This window comes from Corylus avellana, chromosome 1 (assembly GCF_965113065.1).
Source record: "Corylus avellana chromosome 1, dhCorAvel1.hap1.2, whole genome shotgun sequence".
NCBI lineage: Eukaryota > Viridiplantae > Streptophyta > Magnoliopsida > Fagales > Betulaceae > Corylus > Corylus avellana.
The window spans coordinates 42,240,428-42,265,211 of record NC_142490.1 but is presented as its reverse complement, the minus strand read 5'-3'; the positions used below and the strand labels follow the sequence as shown (position 1 = coordinate 42,265,211).

Sequence of the window (24,784 nt, the reverse complement as noted above, 5' to 3'; positions counted from 1 at the left end):
GGTACCCATTCCGGCCTAATGAAGGTGATTTTTTTGTTTTTTGTTTTTTGTTTTTTTTTTTTTTTTCTGTGGTTGGAGATGAAGGTGGGTTTCAATTACTCAAAAAAAAAAAAAAATTAATTTTTTTAATTTTTTCTGTTGCTTTTTATTTTTTAAACTTAAAATTAAAAAATAAAATAAAAATGCAAGGGTGTCACCTAAGGCAATTTTAGAGAAAAATAGTAGTTTAGGAAAAAAAGAAAGATAATTAATTATATTTAATTATATATAAATATTTGAAAGAACAACATTTGGAAAAAGTTCACATACCCCCCTCAAACTACCACCCAATTGATAATGTCTCATCCAAACTTTTAATCATGACAATTTCTCTTCTAAACTACCAAAAATTGTCAATGTTCCCCCCAATGATGAAACTACCCTTAGTAAAATAAAAACAAAAAATAGTAAAACTTCTAGAAAAAGTCTAAACCTAAAAAAATTTCAAAAAAAAAAAAAAAAAAAACAACGGGTGGTAAATTAATTTTTTTTTTTTAAAAAAAATCCATTGTATAAGGAAAAAATTAAAAAAAATTAAAAATTTTCATTTCTAAAACAATTTTTTTTTTTTTTTTTTTTTGTGGGTTACTGTCTCCCGGTTCTTATTTGGTTTGATCCACTAGAAGAGACTTTTGTAACTAGTGTTCATTCTTCATCAATGACTCCATTCTGGTTTTTGGCAATATATTTTCTACAACAACCATTTCACAATGGTTATTGCTTTTACTAGTTAAGGCTCTTCATTGAGTTCTTTTGCCGTTTGTTATCACTTTGTGCAGCCCTTGAAAAGGCCTGACTCATTTATATTTCTTTAAGAATCATGAATAAAAGAATTGCTTGTTGTTTCTCTATTTATTTGCATTGTCTCTGTACCCACCATTTTATTGGTGTTGGATCCTATGACCCGTTTTCCTATATTTGAATTTTTTTTTTTAAAAAAAAAATTAATATACGTGCCAAAACTGATAGGTCCCGTGCAGATTAAGGTGGGTAGTTGCACTGACCGGTGAGGATTCATCCAAAAGAAATAGCAAAAAATTATATATCCCTATTTGTATTCATGCATGCATGCAGACCACCGACTTCAAAAGCTTCCACGTTTGGAGGAATTATTGGTTGATTAAACTCCTAAATATTTGTTTTTACTTTCTCTAATCGTGATTACACATGTTGCTCTTATAAGCTACCCACAACCACATATCTTCATCCATTTATAGGTTACCAAACCTCCTTAATTCTCAGCTGATTAATTAATTTGTCCGATGTTTCTTCAAATATAAAGACTTCCCTAGAGCCTAGATCGAGGACCCGCCATCTTCTTCCTCACTTGACTCGTTGAAGCTAGCTAGCTAATCTCCATGACGAAGACCAGGAGGATATTCTCCCTTTTGCTGAGGCTCCTAGCCTTGGGTGCAACCCTATCGGCCACCATAGTCATGGTCACAAGCCATGACTCAGCTGAAGTCTTGAACTTAACGTTCAAAGCAAAATATAGCAACGAATCTGCGTTTAAGTCAGTTTTTATTATTATTATGAGCTTATTCCTTTAGTTATTAATATTGGGTTAATTTCCGTTCAATGATTTGTGTTGTGTAGGTACTTCGTGATAGCAGAAGCTGTTGCGAGTGGATACAGCGTTATTGCTCTCTTTGTTTCTTCAAAGACTTTGCTTTGGCGCTTACTTGTGATCCTAGATGCGGTAATGAAGCTATTTCATGGTTTCTTTCAAATAATTTTTTTTTTTTAGAAAAATATAATTTAGCCTTCCAAACTACCAGTCATTTTCATTTTAGCCCCCTAATGTTCAAAAAGTGATAAAGTAGCCCACAAACTACCAACCAGTTACAATTTAGCCACTCTATTAGTCATTACCGTCAAATAGGATGAAAAATTAAATATTACGTCGTTTTGACAAGGTTAAGTTATTAAAATACCCTTTTGAAAAAAAAAATGATTAATTTAAAAAATGCCTCCCAAAGCGACGTCGTTTTTGGAGGCATTTTTAAATTGATTTTTTTTTTTCAAAATGACATTTTAGTAACTTAACATAAAAAAACGACGTCGTTTTACATTTTTCATCCTATTTGATAGTGTTGACTAACGGAATGGCCAAATTGCAATTTTTTTGTAGTTTGTGAGCTACTTTATCACTTGTTGAACATTAGGGTGCTAAAATAAAAATGACTGGTAGTTTGAGGAGCTAAATTATATTTTTTCCTTTTTTTTTTTTTTTTTCTCATAATACAAAATTTTATATATTTTCATTAAGAAAAGAAAAAGAAACTAGCTGTGGAATTACATCTGATATTTTTATGGCAAAAATGCAAAATCAATCCATATGACTTCACTAACTTGCAATAAGCTCACTGTGGTATAAAATTGTTCAGATATCAGCTTCGGTTCAAAATTTTGATGGATTTCGATAGTGTGCCGCGTCAAATCCAATTATATAACCGCACTCTTTCAATTTAATTACTAGCTTAAAAAAAATACACGAAGGAATTTCCACTTGTCCAATTATATAAAGACATGTGGCAATATATTCCTACTTTTTTTTTTTTTTAAACATGTGCGTGTCATTATATATTTAGATTTGATAATAATTAAGAACTTATTTGATATTTTTGCATACTACAATGAGTTTTCTCAGGACATTCTTATACTGATTTTGTACTTTTAATATTTTTGTATTATAGATAAACACAAATTCACTTTCTTCTTCCTTTTACTTTTTACTTTTTTATTTTTATTTTTTGGCAATTAAGGTTATAACGATGCTACTGACATCAAGCGTCTCGGCCGCCTTGGCGGTTGCTCATGTGGGCAAGAAAGGGAACAGTCATGCTGGATGGCTGCCTATTTGCGGACAAGTGCCCAAGTTTTGCAACCAAGTCACCGGAGCTTTGATCGCCGGTTTAATTGCTGCAATAATATATATATTTGCTGCTCTTTATATACTCCGTTCACACTGTTCTCACTCCTCTCTTCACCGTATAAAACCATAGACAATTCTACAGCTTGTATAGAGATTTTGTAACGTCTTTTCACCTTTTTCAACTTTCATTTTCTTTTCTTTACCCCATATCCTCCGTGTATAATGGTGATTTATAATACTTATAATCTCTATTAAGTTTGATATAAATAGCGAAAACTTCTTTTCTTTTAAATTTAAATAACGAAAATTTATTATTCGAGTAAAGATAATTGACTTATGGGCCGTGTTAGAGAGAGATATTAGGAAAGTTTTTGGAAAAAGTCGACTTATCTTTTAAAATAATGTCATCTTAAACTTTCAATCATAGAACAAATGTTTTTTTAAACTATTAAAAAAATGTCGAGTCCCTAAGCCTAGCAAAAAGACAAAAATAATTATAATTTTTTTAATAACACAAAAAAACACCTATAAATTCGGTTAAAAAAATAAAAAATCAAGGAGCACGGGTCGAACCACCCCAAAGCCATGATCACATAATCATTATACTAAATTGTAATTTATTTGAAATAATTTTTTCTACCACTAATCCTTGAATTTGATGATTTATGAAGTACATTGATATTTTCATATATATATATATATTTTAAGGAATTCTCTAACCATTTGACAAAGAGAAATAAAGAAAAAAAAATAATAATAAAAAATGTTTAATTTTTTATATCACAACCAATTCGGTCTTCGGGTAGTACAAATCTCATAATTATGCTCTAAATCTAGAATTGTTTTTGATAATTTAGTTTGAGCCTGTTTGGGATTGTGTCTGAGAAATAGAGTTTTTAAGTCAAGAAGAGCTTTTTGGTAAAAGCTTCATTTTTAAGCTTTTGCCAAAACTGCTTTTTGACTATTTTTAGACTTTTTAGACAATTAAAAGCGTTTTTTACTTTTTTACCAAATGCATACTTTTTTTTTTTTCAAACAAACTTTTTAAGTGTTAAAAGCAATTTTAAGCCCCTCAAACGCAATATCAAACAAGCCCTTATTATTTTTCTTTTTATTTCACTTTGGTAGCCTAAAATGTAATCGTTTAATGCCCAAAACTACCACGTTTTGGGCTACCGCAGGGTGCGGTAGTCCTGACTACCGCATCTAAGCCTTTCCCTTTCAACAAAGAGGGGAGCGTAATGCTCAGTGTAAAAGAGAGATATTGAAGGTAAACTTTTTTCCAATTTGGGCTTGGGCTTGGGCTTGAGCAATAAGCTCTGAGTTTAAGCCCAAATGCATCAGCAAATATTGCTTTTACAATATTTATATAATTATGACCATTACATGCACCTGCCACCTCGTAATTGATATGTCCATACCGCTTAATTTTTCTCAAAAAAACCTGATAAACGTTTTTTTTTTTTTTTTCTTTAATGAAAAGGACTAAACCACACCGAAATTGTTAAAAAAATAAAAATAAAAAAGACTCAAGCTCAATCAAGGTTTATTGAATTAAGCTCAGACATTTCAGACCGAAATCATCCACAAATTTCAAAGCAACGAAAGCTTAAAGAGGGAATTTCAAGTTGACAGAATACAAATCGCTACCTTCAATAGGCCCATGGGCTTATGACCGAAAATGTTGAGTAGTAAACAGCTAAAGTGTGTGTGAGCCCTGTCATAATAATAGAAAAACAAAAAGGCTAGGAGTTTTGATTTTGGAACACGCACAATCATTCATGGACACAATCGTTATTCTTGGATTTGTGTTTTCGTGTTCTTGCTTTGAGTGAAACGAATGAAGAAAATGAAAGACAATTCCTTTTGTTTGGTTTATTTCTTGTCGTCTCAAACATACATACTTTCAAAAAAAGAAATAAATAAAATGAAGAAAGGCATCAAAGACAGTGACCCAATGAGACCGAGGCACGTCAGCTAGGTAGACCCAATTATGATACAGAACATGCACAAAAAGACTTGCATAAATTGATCCGAAAATAAGATAGCATGTGAAAAAGGAGAGCTTCCTATATCCAAGCTCAAGCTCCAAACCAGTAACTAAAATCCAAAAGATAAATGTGTAATACTTTTCATTACACCACCATCAACCTATTGATATAGGGTCTATATTTAATTTTATTTTAGTTTTCTCTCTTTCTCGTAAAAATATATATAATTAAATATAGACAACAAAAAAAACTTCAACATAGATGCTGTAGTTTTCTTTATATATATATATATATATATGTCTCGACTATATATGTGATAATTAATTAAGCAGGGATTTAATTAATCCAAGACTGTCAAATCAATTCAATTAAGGATTTGATGAATTATACACATGCATGCAGGAGTGTGTATAGGTGACTAATAATTATTATGTGCACAAATATAGAAGGTAGATAGGTGTAGGGGTAATTGAATCAAATAAATAGTTTTCTCATATTGTTAACCAATGCAATTCATTGTTAATGAAGATGGATGATGGGAGCATTAATTACTCATGTGTGCATTATTTAGTCACATATATATGATTCATTAATTGTCAAATTAATATTAGAGACAACCTTTTTATTTTGTTTTTATCTTTTTAAAACCAATTTTAACCTAAATATCTTCCTAAAATACCCTTAATTTGACCATTTCAAAACCAATTTTACCCTTTGTAATTATGAATTGGTAAAAATAAAGACTACTAAATTTTTGTTTTAAAAAATAAAAATAAAAATCTAAGGTCCCCATATGCAATGAATGTTGGAGCCACGTCACTATAAAAAAAATTGTTTTTAAGTTTTATTAAAAAAGAAATGAGATAAAAAATTTAAGTGTGACCGAACCACCTAATTTTTATTTGGAAAAAATGTAAAATAAATCTGTGTCAAATCATCATTTTAAATATTTAAAAAAATAAGTTTTTGGGAATTTTTTTTTTGACACGTTTTGGGAAATTTGAAATACCAATCGATGACTTCTGTCGTTTTGGGAAATTTCCTAATAGTATAATTAAGTAGAATGATTTGGCTTATTGGTGTAAAGAAAACTAGAGCATCTATATATGTTGTAAATTTTTATTATATATAATAAATTTTTATTACCATGTTTTCAAAATCTTTATATATATATGATAAATTTTTTATTATATCAAAATATATAAATTTTGAAAATTAATTGATCAGGTTTAATATATTTTATTTTTGAGTAGTTGGAGTTTTTTAACACTTAATTAAAAACAGTTTTGGGTCTCCATCGCTCTTCATTACATCCTATTTAGCCGTAACCTTCCACTCCCTTGTCCACTAGCACCTCCATTCAATCTAAATCAGGTATTGTGCATGCTATATATGTATTTAAGTTTCTAATAAGTGATCAACTTTAATATATTTTATTTTTGAGTAGTTGGAGTTTTTTAACACTTAATTAAAAACAGTTTTGGGTCTCCATCGCTCTCTTCATTACATCCTTTTTGGCATGCACTCCCTGATCATTAATTGAAAATCAGTTCAATCTCTCCCAGGTAAGGTTGATTGCTTGCAATTGGTGCTCTCTTAAGCTATAGGGATTATTAGCATCACATTAATTAATCCAAGGCACCAACTCCCCAACTTCCACCAAACAACTTTAATGCCTTTGATCATCTATGTATTCAAGGGAGTAGTGTACGCAGGAGAAGCATGTTCTTGAGATCGAGTAATTAAGAGTACGTATAGGGATCATCGAGAATGAAAGTTTTCTTTGTGTTTTTCTTTTTTCTTTTCTGTCTCCCACCTATAATATTGGGCGCCTTTGATTTTTATCTCCGGTCCCTACAATGGCCACCGAGTATTGGAAGCCGTCTGCAAACTCCTCCTCCATTGTTCACCATACATGGCCTATGGCCACAGAACTATAGCAGTAGCCTCCCACTCCCTTGTCCACAAACACCTCCATTTAATCAAAGTGACGTATTGTGCATGCTATATATGTATTTAAGTTTATAATAAGTGATTAGAATTTAGAAGTGTTAATTATGGATAGTCATGATTCTTCTCATTTTCTCATTTGTTATATGCATATATGTATATGTAGGTGACAAGTGACCCACAACTCGCCCAGAATATGAAAACACTTTGGCCTAACTTAAAAGGTCTAGACGAAGACTTCTGGGAGCATGAATGGACTAAGCACGGAACTTGTACCACTTTTACTCAACATGACTATTTTCAAACAACTTGTGACCTCGCCCTTAGGCTCAATCAGCTACTTGGTGAACTGCAGAACAATGGTTTAATTGCTACACATTTGTGTTTTTTCTTCTTCTTCTTCTAAAACTCCCTCCTACGTCTACGTGTTTAATCAATATATATTTACATTAATGCTTGTTTATTTATTTATTTATTTTCTACTTTTTTGTATAACAACTAACAGGGATGTCTCCCGGTCGATCATACCCGTTAAATGACTACAAGGCAGCCATTGAAAGTGCATATAATGTAACACCACTCATAGCATGCAACGAGGACATGAGAACAACCGCCAGAACCATACAAATGTTCGAGATAAGATTTTGTGTTGACCCGACAGCAAATCATTTTATAAACTGTGTATGGTCCGTTTCTAGTTCATATAATTCCTCCCTTATTGCATTTCCTATGTGAATGTCATATAATTTCCCATGTGCATGGTCTCGGGCTCGGGCTCTATGTGTGGGTGGTTCCTCCTGATCTAGCTATTGCCGTGGGTAGGTATTTTAGGTTGCAGTGAAAAATTTAGTATTAAGTCTTATATTTGAGTATGTATGTTTCTAAATTATTGCCTTTAATTTGTATGGATCGGAGGGTATTATCTTATAATATTTGATCACTATGCATGTTTCTCATTAACCAGTTGTGTAACTTCTTTTTCTTTTTTCTTTTATAATTATGTCATAAATACTGTTCATCATAGCTCACATAATTAATTCGGACGTACATATTCAAAAACCAAAAAATAAATAAAAATAATAATAATAATGAAATGAGAGAGAGAGAGAGTTAAAGAGGTTGGTTGGTCAAACTTTGGCTTCTAGCTAAATGGAGATTTGGGCGAATTATATCTTTAAGATAAAATGAAATCATGCATGAGACAAGGAAAGCCTTCATTAATTATTGTTGTCCTTAATTATTATACACATTCCTTCAAACTCCCACATTAACCGTATGTTTAAGACATTATATATAAGCAGGTTTTGAAATCTCATATATGAATCATGGCTCGATCGGTTGGTTTTGAAATCTTTTCTTATTTTTCTCTTTGTATATTAAGTCTGATCCGTTTGGCATTCAATTTTGAAAAAATAAAAATAAAAAATATTAACAACAATATATATATATATATATATATATATATGCAGATTGCATGCAGAGCATACATGCATGCATATGCAGGCATTTAATATTTGTCAATTCTTTTCCCACAAAAAGTATGTAAGTACGTAAGAGTGTCTTTTAATTTGGTCCACATGTATCTCTATTTTCCCCATGGGGGACAGCTTTCGATTTCATGGCCATCAATGCGATGCTAATAATCCCACGCAATACTCCTCTCTTTGAAATAAATGAGAGATTTTCTGTCATATATGTATATTATATTCTTTTCTGTTATTTTTACTATTTTTTTTTATTTCTTATATATATATATATATATATATATATATATATCAAACACTCATTTTATATTGGCTAATATGACGTGTTTTATACCGTTAAAAAGCTCAATGACTAATTTTATCACTTTTGCAAACACAATGACTAATTTGATACACACCAAAAGCATAAGGATCAATTTTGTATTTAACCCAATAATAATAATAATAATAATAATAAGCAATGTCAATTTTGATTAAACATAAGTAGGAGTACTTTAAAAAAATGAAAACAAATGAAATGTAAACCAAACCATACTGATGTAAAGAAAATTACAGTATCTATGTTGAAGTTTTTTAATTTTCTATATTTAATTTTACGTATTTCATGAGAAAGAGAGAAAATAAAATTAAATATAGACCATTTGTAATTAAATATGAACAATTAAAAAACTACAACATGCTCTAGTTTTCTTTACACTACCTTAGCCAAATCATTCTACTCATACTATTAGGAAATTTCTCAAAACGAGAGACGAGATTGTTGTTTGGTCAAGCTCAACCCCTTCTCCCTTAGAAGATAAAAGAAAGGAGTAAGAAATAGGTAGAAGTTGGTGAATAGATATGTAATTTAATTAAGACATTGTGGGACCTGAACAAATAAGAATTCAAAAGAATATTTGTTATGGTTAAGGAATAAAAACACGAGTGATTTGAAATTTGCTCCACCTAGATGCATTGAAAGTTTGGTGATATTAATTTAATTCTATCTTCTTTTTTTATTTAGTTACATTATTTATTTATTTATTATTTATTTTTTTTATCCCTTCAAAAGCAAAATAATAAAAATAAATTCGAAGATTCTATATTGACAACCTTAATTGCAATGCCCTATGCTAGCATTTGATGCCTTGCAAATAAAGATGGGTTTTGATAAGAGGGATTGCAATTGCAATGGGTTGATGGTTGTATAAGGAGAAACACATCCATCTCTTACTCATATTTTTTGTAAATCTACCATTAAATCTGTAAGACCACATGTGGTCCCACATATTCAATGGTAGATTGGTCAATCTCTTGTATGGGATGAACAAAAGATGAGTGAAAGAAGAAAAACAAAAAGCTTTGTTTGTAATAATGGTAATAGCAATTGGGTGAAATTTCCTTTCTTCATATAGATGATAATGCTAATTGTTTATATATCCTGAAACCTTGATGTGGTTGATCTTTTTATTATTTTTTTTATTTTTTTTTTAAAAGTAAAAACTTATTTGGGAGCACAAAAATTTGTTGTATATTAGCACACCAGGAATTAGGAAACATACTAATTTCACATAAGTGAATTAGTATTATATTTTGAGAATAACTTCATTCTGATTGTGGTGTAAAACGACACATTTATAACCTTCAATATAAGGTTAACACATTAGTTTTTTTTAAAAAAAACAAATAGAATGCAGAGGAGAACACCGGATCTTTGACCCAAGGGAAACCCATTGACAAAATCTCTTTTCTCTTTTTCTTATTATTTTTTTTTAACCCAACCGGATGTTTCTTAGCAACCAAATGGCAAGATTTTTCTATTGGAAATAAGACCATCAGGAGACCGAGAAAGGGTCCGAGAAATTGAGGCCAAATTTTTTGGCCGAATTGCCGTGGTGGCATATGGTGGTTGTTAGTTTTAGTGCTTTATTTCACAATGGGTTTTCATCTTTGTCAACAATTCCAAAAAAAGTTACAGAAATATCACATTTCTTGATGGAGCTTTGGGTCGAGAGCCTTCTTCACTTCATCCTCTTCTTCTCCTTCACTTACAAGAAAGCAAGGCTTTCTTCACAACCATCTTCGTTAGAAACAAACCAAACCGACAAAGTATCACAATGAAAGATGGTGGCCTAGGATGGTGGCTTTGGGTGAATTTCAGAGACGGCGTTTGATAGAAGAGGTGGACCTTAGGCATGAAGTTGGAATGAATGGAAAAAGTTAAAAGATTTTGTCAATCAATTGATTTAGTTTAAAAATCTTTTGTTTTCAGATCTATTTTAGTTAATTTTACAACATGTGTAGATAGAAGGGGCTCTCTTTTTCAGATCTATCTATGGCTAAATTCAAGATATATAAATGATATGCAGAAGTCCTCTCTTTATAGCAAATTGGCCTTCGCAACTTTAAACAATCGGCCATGTAATTTGTCATCCTCTGAAAAGGTCTCGTCATTCTTGCAAAAACACTTATGGTAATCATGTTACTCTTTGCATGCTTCTTATTTATATGCCAAAGAATCATGAGACTCTCATTTATCAACAAAAATTAATCATTGGATGAACTATTGTAATAATAAAAAATAAAAAACCAAGAGTTCATATGCTAATAGTAAAAAAAATATTTAATTAATATTTTAACACTTTATGAGCTCAAAATTTCCTTCAAGTTCAACATAGGACTATAATGTGGAGACATGTTCCGAATTAGGATCTCTACTCTCACAGTAATTAGATGTCCTAAAGTTTAAATTGATAAAAAAACAAAAAAACAAAAAAACAAAACAAATTTAATCATTTAATTAATATATTAATAATTAACAATTAACATAAATGACTCTAGTGCAATATGGTCCTCCTATATTAAATTCCTAGTTATGTCCTTAATATTGAATAAATAATGTATAAATAACTTGAGAACAATGAGAATAATATACCTTGGTCCAAATGACAAGTCTTGAAAGGAATCTCATTCGTCCAACTGTTAATGGATATTGGAGTAATGCTACAAGTCCCTCTTGTGTCATTCCAAGAATAATATGACTCTTAAAATCAGCATTGGGCTTGTGATTGATCATTATTGAATTTTGATCAAATAGTAATTTTAAGAGTCACATCTTTATTAGAGTGACACAAGAGTGACTTTTAGAATTACTCTGGATATTGCTACATGAGGCCTCATATAAAGGAATGGTTGAAAATGCACATACTACAGAGAAATTTAGCCACCAACAAAGGAAAATTTTCTCTAAAGCCAAGCCTGATAGCATATAGAATAGCAATCAAAGCCAGAACCTGAAAAGAAGGGAAGCCAGTGTTCAGCCAAGCACAAGCAGCATGGGAGCTTCCATTCCATGGACAAGTACCAAAGGTGGCTTTTGAATCTTTCACCAACAGAAAAATGCTTCATATGGAGAAATCATCACAGAAAGACAATAGTCGAGTTGAGAGATAGAGAAAGAGCTACAAAAATAGCGTCTAGATTTTAGAGTGACAGAGAAAGGGACGAGAAGAATGAGAGATGATTTATACCTGGAAGCTGGAGGATGGAGCAATTACGATAGCAGCGACGGCGAAGAGGAAGTTGAGAGCTTCAGAGGAAGGTTTAGGGCTCAAATTTCTTTAGGCATCAAATGAATTGGGGGAATAGACATTGTTTTCGTTTTTTATTTTTACAAAAACCTCTTTAAAATAAGGGAAAAGAATAGAGGCTAAAATATTCCTAGTTCAAAGTTTAAAGATATTAGAAATAAAAACTTCATTTACCTATCCTGCACAAGTCATAATCCATGCAGTATTTCACAAGTTTCAGCAACTCCTTCCAAGGATATAGATCTACATATTTGACGGCTAAATTGACCGTTTTAGGCCCTAAGAAGTGTACCACAACCAGACCAATCCATCCTCATGCCCAAATTAGCAAATGTACAAGAACTAGACAAAAATTAGCATTTCACATTCAGGATCTTAAAGCAATTGCATAAACCACTACGAAACCATTCTTTATAATATTCTCCTATTGTTTAATTTACTAGCATTGATGGAAAGTTGATGCTATCCAGCAACAGAAAGCCAAATAAGAACACCACAACCACTATATATCTAAGACAATAACAGGATAGCATGAAAATAATTCCTTCTTTGCATCATCTCTCTTCAATGTAGGAACATGGTAAGTGACAGAGAAAGCATCACAAATACCAATTGAATCTAAGAAGCCAACTTTACTCGCTGTCCCTATAACCAGAAGTTTTTTTTCCCTGACAACAAAAATCACAAGATGAACTATTAATTATGACTTCAGCAAGGTCAGAAAACTACTATTCACCAAATCATACTTCACAAAGTTGCTGAAGAAAAAACCATGGCCCAAGATATCAGAAATTGTCACACATGAGGCTGTCTATGAATTCAGCCAGTCATCGCTCATTGGACAGCCAGTGATTGTGACCTGAATAATCATGGACAAAAGAGCAAAACAACTTTTAACCATTGCAGCAAAATAGTACTATGATTTAATGCATCCATCTAGCTCCAAATGTTACTTCTTTCTTTTATAGGTATTTACAGCTCATTGACCTCATCCTCCACCCTTTCATTGGATAGGAGATGCCAGATCTTAGCTTTGCTGTCAAAAATTGCTTAAAGAAATAGCAGTCTAATATAGACTGAGAGTTGCAAATTTAACAAATGAATTACAATAGCCTTGTGGGATTTTCTTGTTCTCCACAAACCAGAAGAGGCAAGCTCAATTGGTTGTTTCCAAGGGCCGCAAATCCATTTCACCAGTAGTCGAGTTTTGGCAACCAAAACAAAGACAGAAGAACCAACTAGTTCAGATTTCATCATAGTATTACCAACCCATGGCATGGAATTCAATGCATAAATTTCAACAAGCATATGATAACATCAAAATGAAAAGGAAAAAATAGTATTATAACCAAGAAAGCCACAACGCGCAACATTATTACAACCAAAGTTGACTAGCTTGCATGAGATAAAAAATGCTCAGGTAACGCACGAACATTTAATTAAATAATAAGGTTTGTAATTTCTACACATCTGCAGTACATGGATTACGCTAAGAGTTACAAAACAAATACCCATATGTTTTATTGCACTTATAAAATTGAATACAAAAACATGTGCAATGTAAATTGTAGTATATGATTTGAGATGTCAATACTTATGCCACAGCTGCCAAATCAATCATCGACTTCTTGTTTGATCTCTCTTTGTAACTCCTCCTTGTACTCCTCAAATGTTCCAGGGTAAGTACTCGCAGTTCCATTTTCCACAACCCAAATTTCACTCCTCTCTTCATCCTCACAAACACATGATATGAGCCTAGAGTCATGACTGACAAGGACAACTCCACCAGAAAACTCATCCAGTGCATCAGCCAGTGCGTCAATGCTCTGCATGTCCAAATGATTTGTAGGCTCATCCAATAGCAATATGTGTGGCTTCGACATGGAAATTGAAGTGAAGACAACCCGTGACTTTTGCCCTCCAGATAATTTTGCTATTGGGGTGAGGTGATTATGGCTTGCTAAGTCACTCTTGATCTGGATGAAGACGAAGAAGATACTGCACTGGTGTTTCCTCCATTGTTAACACGTCCACATAGTGCTGTGAATACCTCCCAATCCTCAACTTCTGACTCCTCCGTACTTCACCCTCAGTTGGAACCAAATCTCCCCAAACCATTATCTATGCACAAACAAATTCCATTCCAAGCCCACCTCTAACCCTTCTAAAACCTTTGAACAATCTAAAAGAGGTAGTAGGAAGAGGCGCCAAGAGGGTGGATGAGGTGAGTGAGCACTAGCCCACAAGCATCAGCACTTATGCAATCCCTTGGTCAATTGAAGTCCCTAGAGAAAATTGCTTACCAAGTTTCTGCTCTAAAATATTTTGTCTACAAGTCCCTTTCTGTCATCTAGAATCCAAAAATCAACCAAAAACAAAAAACACCATGGTTTGAGCAAAGTAAATAATTAATGAGAAAGTAACATTACTATGTCTCACAAAATCATCTGATAAGTAAACCTTCTTGATAATTTTTTTTTTTTGATACCGGGAACCTCTACAAGGCAGGGCCCTTCGAACCCACCCCTGCAGAGGAAACCTTGGTCCCGTGCACCGCACTCTCGGGAGTTTTCCTACACGAAATTGGGTAAATCACTGGCTTTTCACCAGGGGGTATGGCCCCAAGGAATTGTTTGCACCCAAGAAGTATTGAACCTTGGACCTTGAAGGGACTAAACCTTCGAGACCAAGGCCTTCACCACTTGGGCCAACCTTTTGGGATTCTTGATAATTAAAGTGAAGAGAAGAAATTTTTTCAATGTCCTTGCTACCTTAAATGAACAAGATTAAGAAATGCTGGTGGAACATCTAGTTTCAGAACAAAAATCTGAAAGACAAGTAAATAATTAATACCAAGGAAACTAGACACGTTAAGAATTGACACCATAGAAAGGAAAGAAGCAGGAAGATGAGTTATGATCATGATGAGTAAAACAAAAGCACTTCTACACAAATGTCAATAGTTTTGTCTTTATAAAAAGTGAAAAGCGCAACCCAGGTACACAAAAACAAATGTCAATACTTAAACACTAAGGAAGTTTTATCTTAAACAATGAAGAAACGTTGTAGCTTAAGAATTTAATATTAGAGTATACATGAACTTAAAGAAATCAATATAACTATAACACCATAAAAAGCCCATATTATAACAAAGAAATCCCTACCACATCTTCAACCACTACAATTTTGGCTCTCAACCAAAACCATTTTGGAACACTAAAAAGTTCATTGATATTTCAAATATATGATTTCATATAAATTGTTTTAAATCCATCTTCTGATAGTTGTATAATACTAATGTGCATCTATATATAATCAAGTTCCGATGTGTGTTACTTATCTTTCTTATTTAAATTCTTCCTGTATCATTTCTGCATTTCATAGTCTATGAACCCCAATTCAAACGAATCAGCCCCTACCAATATAATAGCTAATCCCAATGCTTAAACCCATGCTGAAACCTGAGCCAACTATTGTAAATGTTTAACATCATCAAAATATATTGGTGATGATTAGATTCTTCCCATCATCATCAACAACTCAGATGCAAGCAAAGAGACTCGATTAAATTCTCACCCTGACTTGATAGTTAATTTAATTATCAAGAACACAGACAGGATTCTACAATTACCATTAAAACTTTTTATACAACCAAGAAAGCATGTCACACAAAAACAAAACTAGAACAAGAACAAATTAATAAATATACAACTTGAAAGTCAATTCTTTCAAGAATTCACAAATCCTCTAAAAGTGATATACATCCTACGAAGATGAGCTTAGGAGAGAAACCTTTTTTGCCGGATTATCCAACTTCCTTTGGGCTAGATAAAGCTAAAGCATGACAAAGTTGTTATTTTATTTCACCAGCTTCTTTTTTGCCAGATAATCCAAATTGTTATTAGTATTTCCAACTAAAGAGAAAAATCATAAAACATTTTACAAAACACTAGATTCATATCTAAATAATCTTTGACAAGTTTGTAATGGAAATTACATGCTCACTAACCAATAAGAAAATACTCTTGCCTCCAGGATTGATAGCAACCTTTTGCCATTGAAACTTGAAACCCATTGCTGCTTTCTAGCTTCTATTGACCAGTAACACATTGAATGTAAAGTTATTATTCACTTCATGTTAAGTGCCATAGAAGACGACACACAAAAGTTCTTTCTCTCCTTCAAGCATCTTAATATTCAAACATTCCAATTCTCCTTCTAACTAGGTGTTGTTCTTGCATACTTCTTGTGTATCTGGGTTTGTTTACGTTTTTAATGACATCTCGATTACTTATCAAAAAAAAATTTAAACATTCTAATCATCTTATAGTTTCAATGATTAGCAAATATGATATAACATCTCATTTATCTATTTTTTAGTGATCTCTGAAAAGTCACTGAAGGTCCTAAAACGATAAACAATGTTTAACCCTCGGGTGGTTCTGGAAACTTAGCCAACTAATTGGCATGGGAACTTAAGAAGAATCCCTGAAAAAGTTCATTAGATCTCAACCAGATGAACCATCTTGCATTACCTATCACACTTAAAACATCTATAGTGATTTGAAAGATTAACATATAGTTCAATGCCAAAATTTCTGTTAGTAGAACAAGGTAACGAGAAGCCTTTATTTATTTTAAATGAAACTTCAAATTTTCGATACATAAATCTACAAAAAAAGCCATAATTAATAAGCCAAGAGATTTTTGGGCGTTGCATTTTTTTTTTTTTTTTATAAGTAATGAAAAACTTTATTGAAAGCGTATAATGCAACGAAGAAACTTGAGGAATGTTCAAAACACCCGCGCAATGGAAAAACAAATTGAGAAACATATTGCTAAGTTCTGCCATTGTCAATTCCATATCTTCGAAACATCGAGCATTCCTCTCCCTTCAAATAGTCCACATAAGACACAAAGGGGCCATTCTCGAAACCTCCATCACCATTTTATTACCTCTTTGGCCTTTCCAGCAAGCAAGGAGATCACTAATCCTACCATTCATGACCCACTTCACATCAAAAAGGGAAAAAAGAACACTCCATAGAGCATGAGCCACGTCACAATGGAGGAGGAGATAATCAATGGACTCTCTACTCCTCTTACACATGCTACATCAATCCACCACGATCAAACCTTGCTTCCGAAGGTTATCCAAAGTGAGAATCCTTGCAAGGGTAGCTGTCCACACAAAGAAACTAACTCTAAGTAGGACTTTTAACCTTCCAAATACTCTTCCACGGGAAAGAATAGCTCCCCACCTCGTGCCTCTCCACAGGCGAAGGAATCACACCGAAGAAAGAACGTACCTCAAAAAGCTTCCTCTTTGAGGGGATCCACCAATTGCGATCCACCCCCCCCCCCCCCCCATTTACTGTATGGAGTTGTGCGTGTGAAGACCATCCTGAATTTCGGAATCCAGCAAACCCAAAAAGTATGATCTATGTCCATTTTGTTTTTATTTGAGGAAATCCTAAGTTCGTGGTCAATTGATGAGAGTTGCGAGCAGATCTGTTGGTTTTCAATTTCGTTTGTGGTCTGTTGTTTTCAATTTCTTCGAGTTTGATGAGCTTTGTGCATTCGGTTAGTAGAGTGGAATATTATCTAGATTTGGGCATTCGTTTCAGGCGCACTTTGTGGACGGCGTTCGATTTGATTTGTGGTTGAAATGCTGTGTAGTCGGAAAATCTGGTTTTGGGGGAGAAGAAAAAATAGTAGAGGGGGTATGCGTGGAGAGTAAGAGTGCGAGAGAGAAGTTTTAAAAATAAATATAAAATTTTGAAAAATATATTTTAAGAAAGTAGACAGTGGAAATAGATAATCTGTTAAAATTTGTATTAAAAAGCTAGTAGCTAAAATAGACAAAAAAAAAAAAATGTTGAGTAGCAAAAATAACCACTATTCATTCAATAAGAAAAATAAAATGTTAAAGAAGCTGTTGGACACAAAAAAATAGCCCATAATAGTCAAATTTGGCTATTATGGGTCATTCGCCTATTCTGTTGGAGAAGCTCTAATATGTCACGTCAACTAAGGATATGTGCACAAAAAAGTTGCTATTCGCCTATTGATGCCATTGTGACATTTAAAAACAAAAACGAAATTTGGAACAGTTGAAGAACCAAAATCATACTATCACCTAATTACCATCTTTTAAAAGATAAAAGAAAAAGAAACCTTAAATCATCAAGTGGCTAGTAATTGAAATCTTTGATACCTAAATTGTTTGTCAAAAAAATGTTGGGACATAAGTAAAATACAGAAACAATTCAGTGTCACTTCATTTTGAAAGCAAAAGAATATTGAAATAGTGTGTTGCGTGTAGTAAAATCTTCTTTCAGCTAGCCCTATGCTAACATTTGAAGTTAGATCTCCAAGAACTAAAATAATTGAGTTAATGGAGTGACAAAAAATCCATTGACTAAAAGTTTTGGCACTTACAGTGTTTCTAACTGGACTCGATAAACATTGAATGGAATCCCCCCACACTGAGTGACAATTGCAGCATTCACTGGATCTGTAGAACTAAAACACGAAAACTTGGTAAATCACGCGCTAGGGCCCACCATCATTATATTCTATAAGGGAAAAGTGAAAACAATGTGTCTTTAGGATTTCTTAGGATCTGCAAAGAGGGTAAATTGACATACTTATCTACACAGGAATTGCAGATCCCTCCAAGCCCGAATTGCACAAGCTTGTCATTGAATTCGGTTATGCAGTCAGGGAAAATTTCCAAAACATTAAGTTGTTTATGAATCACAAGTATAATAGATGGAAAAAAAAAAAATTAGTTCCTTCGTAGAAAAATTATTATCAAAAGCACTGCACCATACCTGGCACAACAATTTATAATTGTAAGGGTCATACGCAAAGTTTGTTAGATTAGCTGCAATTCTCTCTTTTGTTTCGATAAATAAAAGAATAATTGATTAATTACATATTTCAGAGTTAAGGATATTCCCTCAAGTGAATTAATTGTAATTAATTTTTTTTTTTTGATAAGTAAAGATATATTATCAAAGCGCAGAGGGGCGCAACACTAGTACACAGGGAGTATACAAGAAAGCGACTAAGAGGAAGAAAAAGAAGAAGAAAACATAAAAAGGAAATCAGGGAAGCTTATCACTAAGGGCGCTAGCCAGCCAGCGGTCCAAGTGAAAATGGTGTACAAGAAAAAGTGTAGAAGATCCTCAATATTCCTAGACGAGTCCTCGAAATATCTAGCATTTCTCTCGATCCAGATGCACCACATAAGGCAAAGAGGAACCATCTTTCACACAACAGCACTACGGGATTTGCCACCCTCCCACCAAGAAGCATACAAACCCCTGACACTCCCAGGCATCACCCAATACAAACTAAACCGAGAGAAAACAGCATTCCACAAGATACTCGCAACCCCACAATGAAGAAAGAGATGGTCAACTGACTCCCCATCCGATTCACACATGCAACAACAGTTGATCACAACAATACCTCTCTTCCGAACATTATCTAGGGTTAGAGTCTTCCTAAGCGCGGCCGTCCAAGCAAAAAAAGCCACTCTCGAAGGAACCTTGGTATACCATATGCTCTTCCAAGGGAAGGGGGAAGGATCTTTGGAAGCAAGGATTCTGAAATAAGATCTAACCTCAAATTTTCCTTTTCTTGAAGCGTTCCACCACATCCTATCCTCCTCTACCCCACACATCAAGTGTGAATACAAGAGAGAATAAAAAGAGGCCAAGACCTCCACTTCCCAATCATGAACCCTGCGAATGAAGGAAATATTCCATTGCACAGAGCCACTTAAACACTCCTTATTATCCGCAATAGACGCATCCTTATTGGTGGCAATATTGAAAAGTCCAAGAAAAGCATCCTTGAGAGACTTGTCACCACACCAGATATCCTTCCAAAACCTGCTATTGGACCCAAACCCAGGATCCAATCTAATGTGGCAATGAAGCGACCTCCACCCCTTGCTAATGAACTTCCGTAACCCCACCCCGTGCGAACCACTGGGGTCCCTGGATCACCAACCACCCTAAACCGCACCGTACTTTGCCACCAGAATCTTCCTCCACCAAACCTCTTTCTCATGAGCAAATCTCCACAACCATTTCCCCAACAAAGCTTTGTTCATCAAACGCAAATTCCGGATCCCTAAGCCTCCCTTTGAGATCGGAGAGCATACCTTGTTCCAACTAATCAGATGGAACTTAAACTCATCATTAATCCCACCCCATAAGAAATCACGTTGAATTTTCTCCATACGTTTCGCCACAGATGCAAGGATAGGAAATAGAGACAAAAAATAAGTGGGAAGATTGGATAAGGTGCTCTTAATGACAGTAACCCTCCCCCCTTTAGATAGATATAACCATTTCCATGGGGCCAGCCTTCTGGCATACTTCTCCAACATGTCCTCCCAACTGGCCTTAACCATAAACGGGGCCCCCAACGGGAGACCCAAATATTTCAAAGGCATGGAAGCTGATCCGCAACCAAGGATGCCTGCCAAAGTGCCCATATTGTTTATACTACCAACAGGGACCAAGACAGATTTAGCCAGATTCACCTTTAACGCTGAAACAGCTTCAAAGCAAACGAGTAATGCACCAATGTTTCTAACTTCATTAGGATCTGCTCCACAAAAAACCAAAGTGTCATCTGCAAAGAGAAGGTGAGAGACAATAACCTGATCCGACTCTCTGCTTCCCACAGAAAAACCCGAGATGAGACCCTTGTTTATCGAGGCCTTGATCAACCTGCTAAACGCCTCCATGACTAGAACAAACAAGAAAGGAGAAAGAGGGTCTCCTTGCCTCACACCCCATGAGCTATCAAAGAAACCGAAAGAGGATCCATTGATCAAAATCGAGAAACGCACAGTCGAAATGCAATGCTCAATCCACGAACACCATTTCTCTCCAAAACCGCATCTTCTTAAAACGTAAAGTAGAAACTTCCAATTCATATGATCATAAGCCTTTTTCATATCCAATTTGCATAACAAGCCAAGTTCCCCTGATCTGATTCGGCTGTCCAAGCATTCATTGGCAATAAGAATTGAGTCCAAAATTTGCCTACCTTTAACAAAGACATTCTGAGGCTTAGAGATGACTCTATCCATCACTTCCTTCATTCTATTGGCTAAGACCTTTGCAACAATCTTGTATGTCCCTCCCACAAGGCTAATCGGACAAAAATCCTTTATATCGGAAGCTCCATTGGTCTTCAGAATAAGAGAGATAAACGTAGCGTTGAGGCTTTTTTCAAATTTATCTCGCTCATGGAACTCCGCAAAAGCCGCCATGATGTCCTCCTTAATCACCCCCTAGCAATCTTGGAAAAACGCCATAGAAAAGCCATCCGGGCTTGGCGCCTTGTCCCTATTCATACCTTTCACCACCTCCCACACCTCCCTTTCCTCGAAAGGAGCTTCCAACCTAGAGGCCTCTCCAACATTCAACATATCAAAATCAAGATCATCTAGCCTCGGTCTCCAGCTGAGACTCTGAGAATAAGGTCTCGTAAAAATTAGTAATGTGATTGCTAATGACCCCTTGATCTGAAGTTGTGGAGCCCCCCACAGACAGAGACTCAATAGAATTATGTCTTCTGTTTGCATTAGCAATCTGGTGGAAAAATTTCGTACATTTATCTCCCTCTTTCAACCAACGAATTCTAGATTTTTGCCTCCAACTAATCTCCTCCTGTAAGAGAAGAGCCTCCAAATCTATGGCTAACAACCTCTTCCTCTCAATTTCATCAGCTGATAACCCTCTCTCTTCCTCCAGCCTATCTAGAGCCTTTATATCTTCCATGCGAGCCTTAATACGCCCTCCCACATTGCCAAATTCCTGGTCATTCCAACTCTTAATGTCCCTCTTAAGAGCTTGCAACTTTTTTGCCAGAATAAAACTCGGAGTACCATGAAAATTGTAAGACTCCCACTAGCTCCTTACTTTGTCCACAAAACCCTCCACTTTAAGCCACATATTCTCGAACTTGAAGGGTCTCTTACCTCCTAAGAAGCAACTACAATAAAGAATAATGGGCGCATGATCCGAACACACCCGAAGCAACCTCTTTTGTCGCATACTTGGGTAATGAGCTTCCCATTCCGGAGACTAGGAAACGATCTAGCCTTGACCAGGAATGGTTGTTAGACCAAGTAGAGACCCCTCCGACTAACGGGAAATCCATAGACCCTGCTCCGATATAAAATCTGCAAAATCCCTCATTGCGGATCGAGTAGCAGATATTCTTCACATCAGTGCCATTGCTCATAACCGATCTGTCCAATCAATAAACCCCAATTATTTACAGGTTCTATCTATATGAAAAAGTACAGCTTTGGAGCTAGTAGTCAACTACAGAGTCAATAGGAACCCTTTAGACAATCAATAATCATATCTACTGCATCTAAAATCCCCTGAAATTGTTTTATCATTCTCATTTGACCATATAAAAATTTTTGGTTCACCTTAACACATACAAAAGCAAAAATTCCAGCCACAAATTAGCTAGGTTTAGTACTTAAAACTACACTGACATGGGTAAAGTTACAAATGTGGTGCCTGTTACGATTGAGCTCCTAAACGGAAAAACCATACAACTCAACAAAACTAGAAGACTAGACAGCCCCTTTATGCAGGCAATACGTCAGGTGAATCAAGAAAAGGAAGCATCCATTTGAGCTTCTTCACTCTTTAGAGGTAGGGAAAAGAATTTAACAGCATACACAAAAAGTATGGACGTCTCAATTCAAAGCTAAAATTCCAAAGGCAACCAACACTTGCAAATTAGATAAGCCAATTCATCTTAGCGCCGAGAAAACCCAGCTTAATTCCACCCTTGCAAAACCTCATTTCAAAACTAGATAAGCGCAACATCAATTAGACATGCCAATATCTACATACTAATCTAAAATCTATAGAAGATACCACAAACACTATATGAGAAGGAATTTTGCATATGATCAAGGTTAGAAAACTAGTCAACAAAGGAAAAAAATGAAAAGAACGCAATAGAATTTTGTCTACACAACTGGTTGCAAGAAATATGAAGGATTTTTCAACATGTGTTAATGCATGCGTGTAAAGATAATACATGAATAAAGCTCTCAGAAAAGAAACTAATAATTGGAAGGTAGAGTAGTGAAGGCTTTATGCACATGTAATAATAAGAACAATAACAAAGTTGTCATATGTAAGAGCAATCCTAGATATCTTAATGCTATGTGGAAGAAATGTTTTCCAGGAAGTTATTTCAGATTTGAACCCGACAGGAATTTGCTTTAGTGAACTGTTCTTGTTTTTATTTTACTTTTTCACGCATTTTCGTTGATAAATCTTGAATCCTAGTGTTTGTCTTTGCTCAAATGCCGCTGCTGTTGGGGTTTTAAATTCCAAAAGACAATATGAAGTGCTTTCATATCCATTTGGGCCAGACAAAATTATATAACTAAAATGTTGCATCACACGCATTGATACAATTTCTGGGACTAAAATTCATCAACTTTTTGATACAATTGCTGAATTGTTTACACTTTATATGTGCACTTAGACACTGAACAACTTCGAACATTAGGATTGGACTGGCTCAAAAGGAAGAACTATATTAACATTTAAAATCACTTATATTTGGGTAAAAAAGGAAGAACCATATTAACATTTGCTTTGACACAGCCGAGGCCCTCATAACACACAAACCATTCCCAAAATCCAATTTACAGCAAGCAATTTAGCAGGAACAATTTACGCAGCATGTAGATACATGACAGTCCAATAAAATCAGTCCATCTACTTTATCCAAATACCGAAATTACAGCCAATAGTAAGAGGACTAGCAGCAGCTTCCCTTTGATTTTTCGTAAGTTTAGTGAATAAAACTCTTTTTGATTCCCCATAAAAATATATTTTGCAATAGATCCCCTTACGTTTCTCAATACCATTAAAATATTATTTCTTTACAGAATACAAGTTTCCTACCTACCATCACTTTTTTTCACAAAATCCCCAATTAAATACACAAAGATGAAAGATGAGAGAGGAAAGAGAAATGTTTATATTAAAATAATGTATAGGGAACCACTTTTGGTTCCCTATACATTGGTAAACACTGTAGCAACCCTTGAAGGATGGTTAAATGTAGAGAATCTGATGTGATTAGGTTTTTGTGGTTTTTTTTTTTAAATTTTTCTTAAACATAAGGAAGGGAATGGCATATAGGGCATCTGTTGCTAGTGCTCTAACCACTAAATCTTTGAAAACACCATAGTTTATGATATCCTAATGACTAGCAAGAGAACATTAATGTTTGTAAAACAAGGTAGCCAGAAGCCTTTTTGAAGTGAAATTTCAAATTTTCAATGTAAACTCTGAATAAATGTTATCATTAATAAACCAAAATACTTTTAGGCATTGGATTTTATGGAAATAGGGATAGACTGAAAAAAACATTGATTATCAGGTTCTAATGTGCTGTCATTTTTTTATGAAATCAAAGAGCTCAATTTTATGTCCACTGATCCCATCAACCATACTTTAAGTACCAAAACCTCTTCAAGAGTAAATTGCTATGAAGTAGCTAGAAAAAAAATATCAATATATATGTAAACGAAACACTAAACTTATCGGGTGGTGAAAAGATAATTCCTCATGATAATTAAAATAAAGATGGTGTGAAGAACCCTCGTACAACTGCTTATTTAACCATAAAAATCTCTCACAATCGCTCCAAAAAAAAATACGGGTTAAATGTAAGTGTATAAATATTTGAGAAAGACATCTTTGACAAGAATAATCATAAAATATTATCTCAGCACATATATGCTGCTTGAAACACAATTGGAACAGATATAGAAAGATGGGCCCTCAAGCCTTG

General features: G+C 34.3%; 1 protein-coding gene and 2 pseudogenes across 1 annotated transcript; 2 read left to right on the top strand and 1 right to left on the bottom strand.

Annotated features, from left to right (window-relative positions):
• The first annotated feature begins 1,397 nt into the window (after positions 1-1,397).
• On the top strand, positions 1,398-3,036 carry LOC132169850 (CASP-like protein 1C1; annotated as a pseudogene).
• Positions 3,037-6,675: 3,639 nt separating this feature from the next.
• On the top strand, positions 6,676-7,590 carry LOC148589874 (ribonuclease 1-like). Its single transcript, XM_088515511.1, has 3 exons — positions 6,676-6,897; positions 7,022-7,217; positions 7,361-7,590. The coding sequence occupies exons 1-3, from the start codon at positions 6,676-6,678 to the stop codon at positions 7,588-7,590; spliced, it is 648 nt and encodes a 215-aa protein (XP_088371637.1).
• A 5,931-nt stretch (positions 7,591-13,521) lies between these two features.
• LOC148589873 (ABC transporter F family member 4 pseudogene) lies at positions 13,522-14,026 on the bottom strand (annotated as a pseudogene).
• Between the last annotated feature and the right edge of the window lie 10,758 nt (positions 14,027-24,784).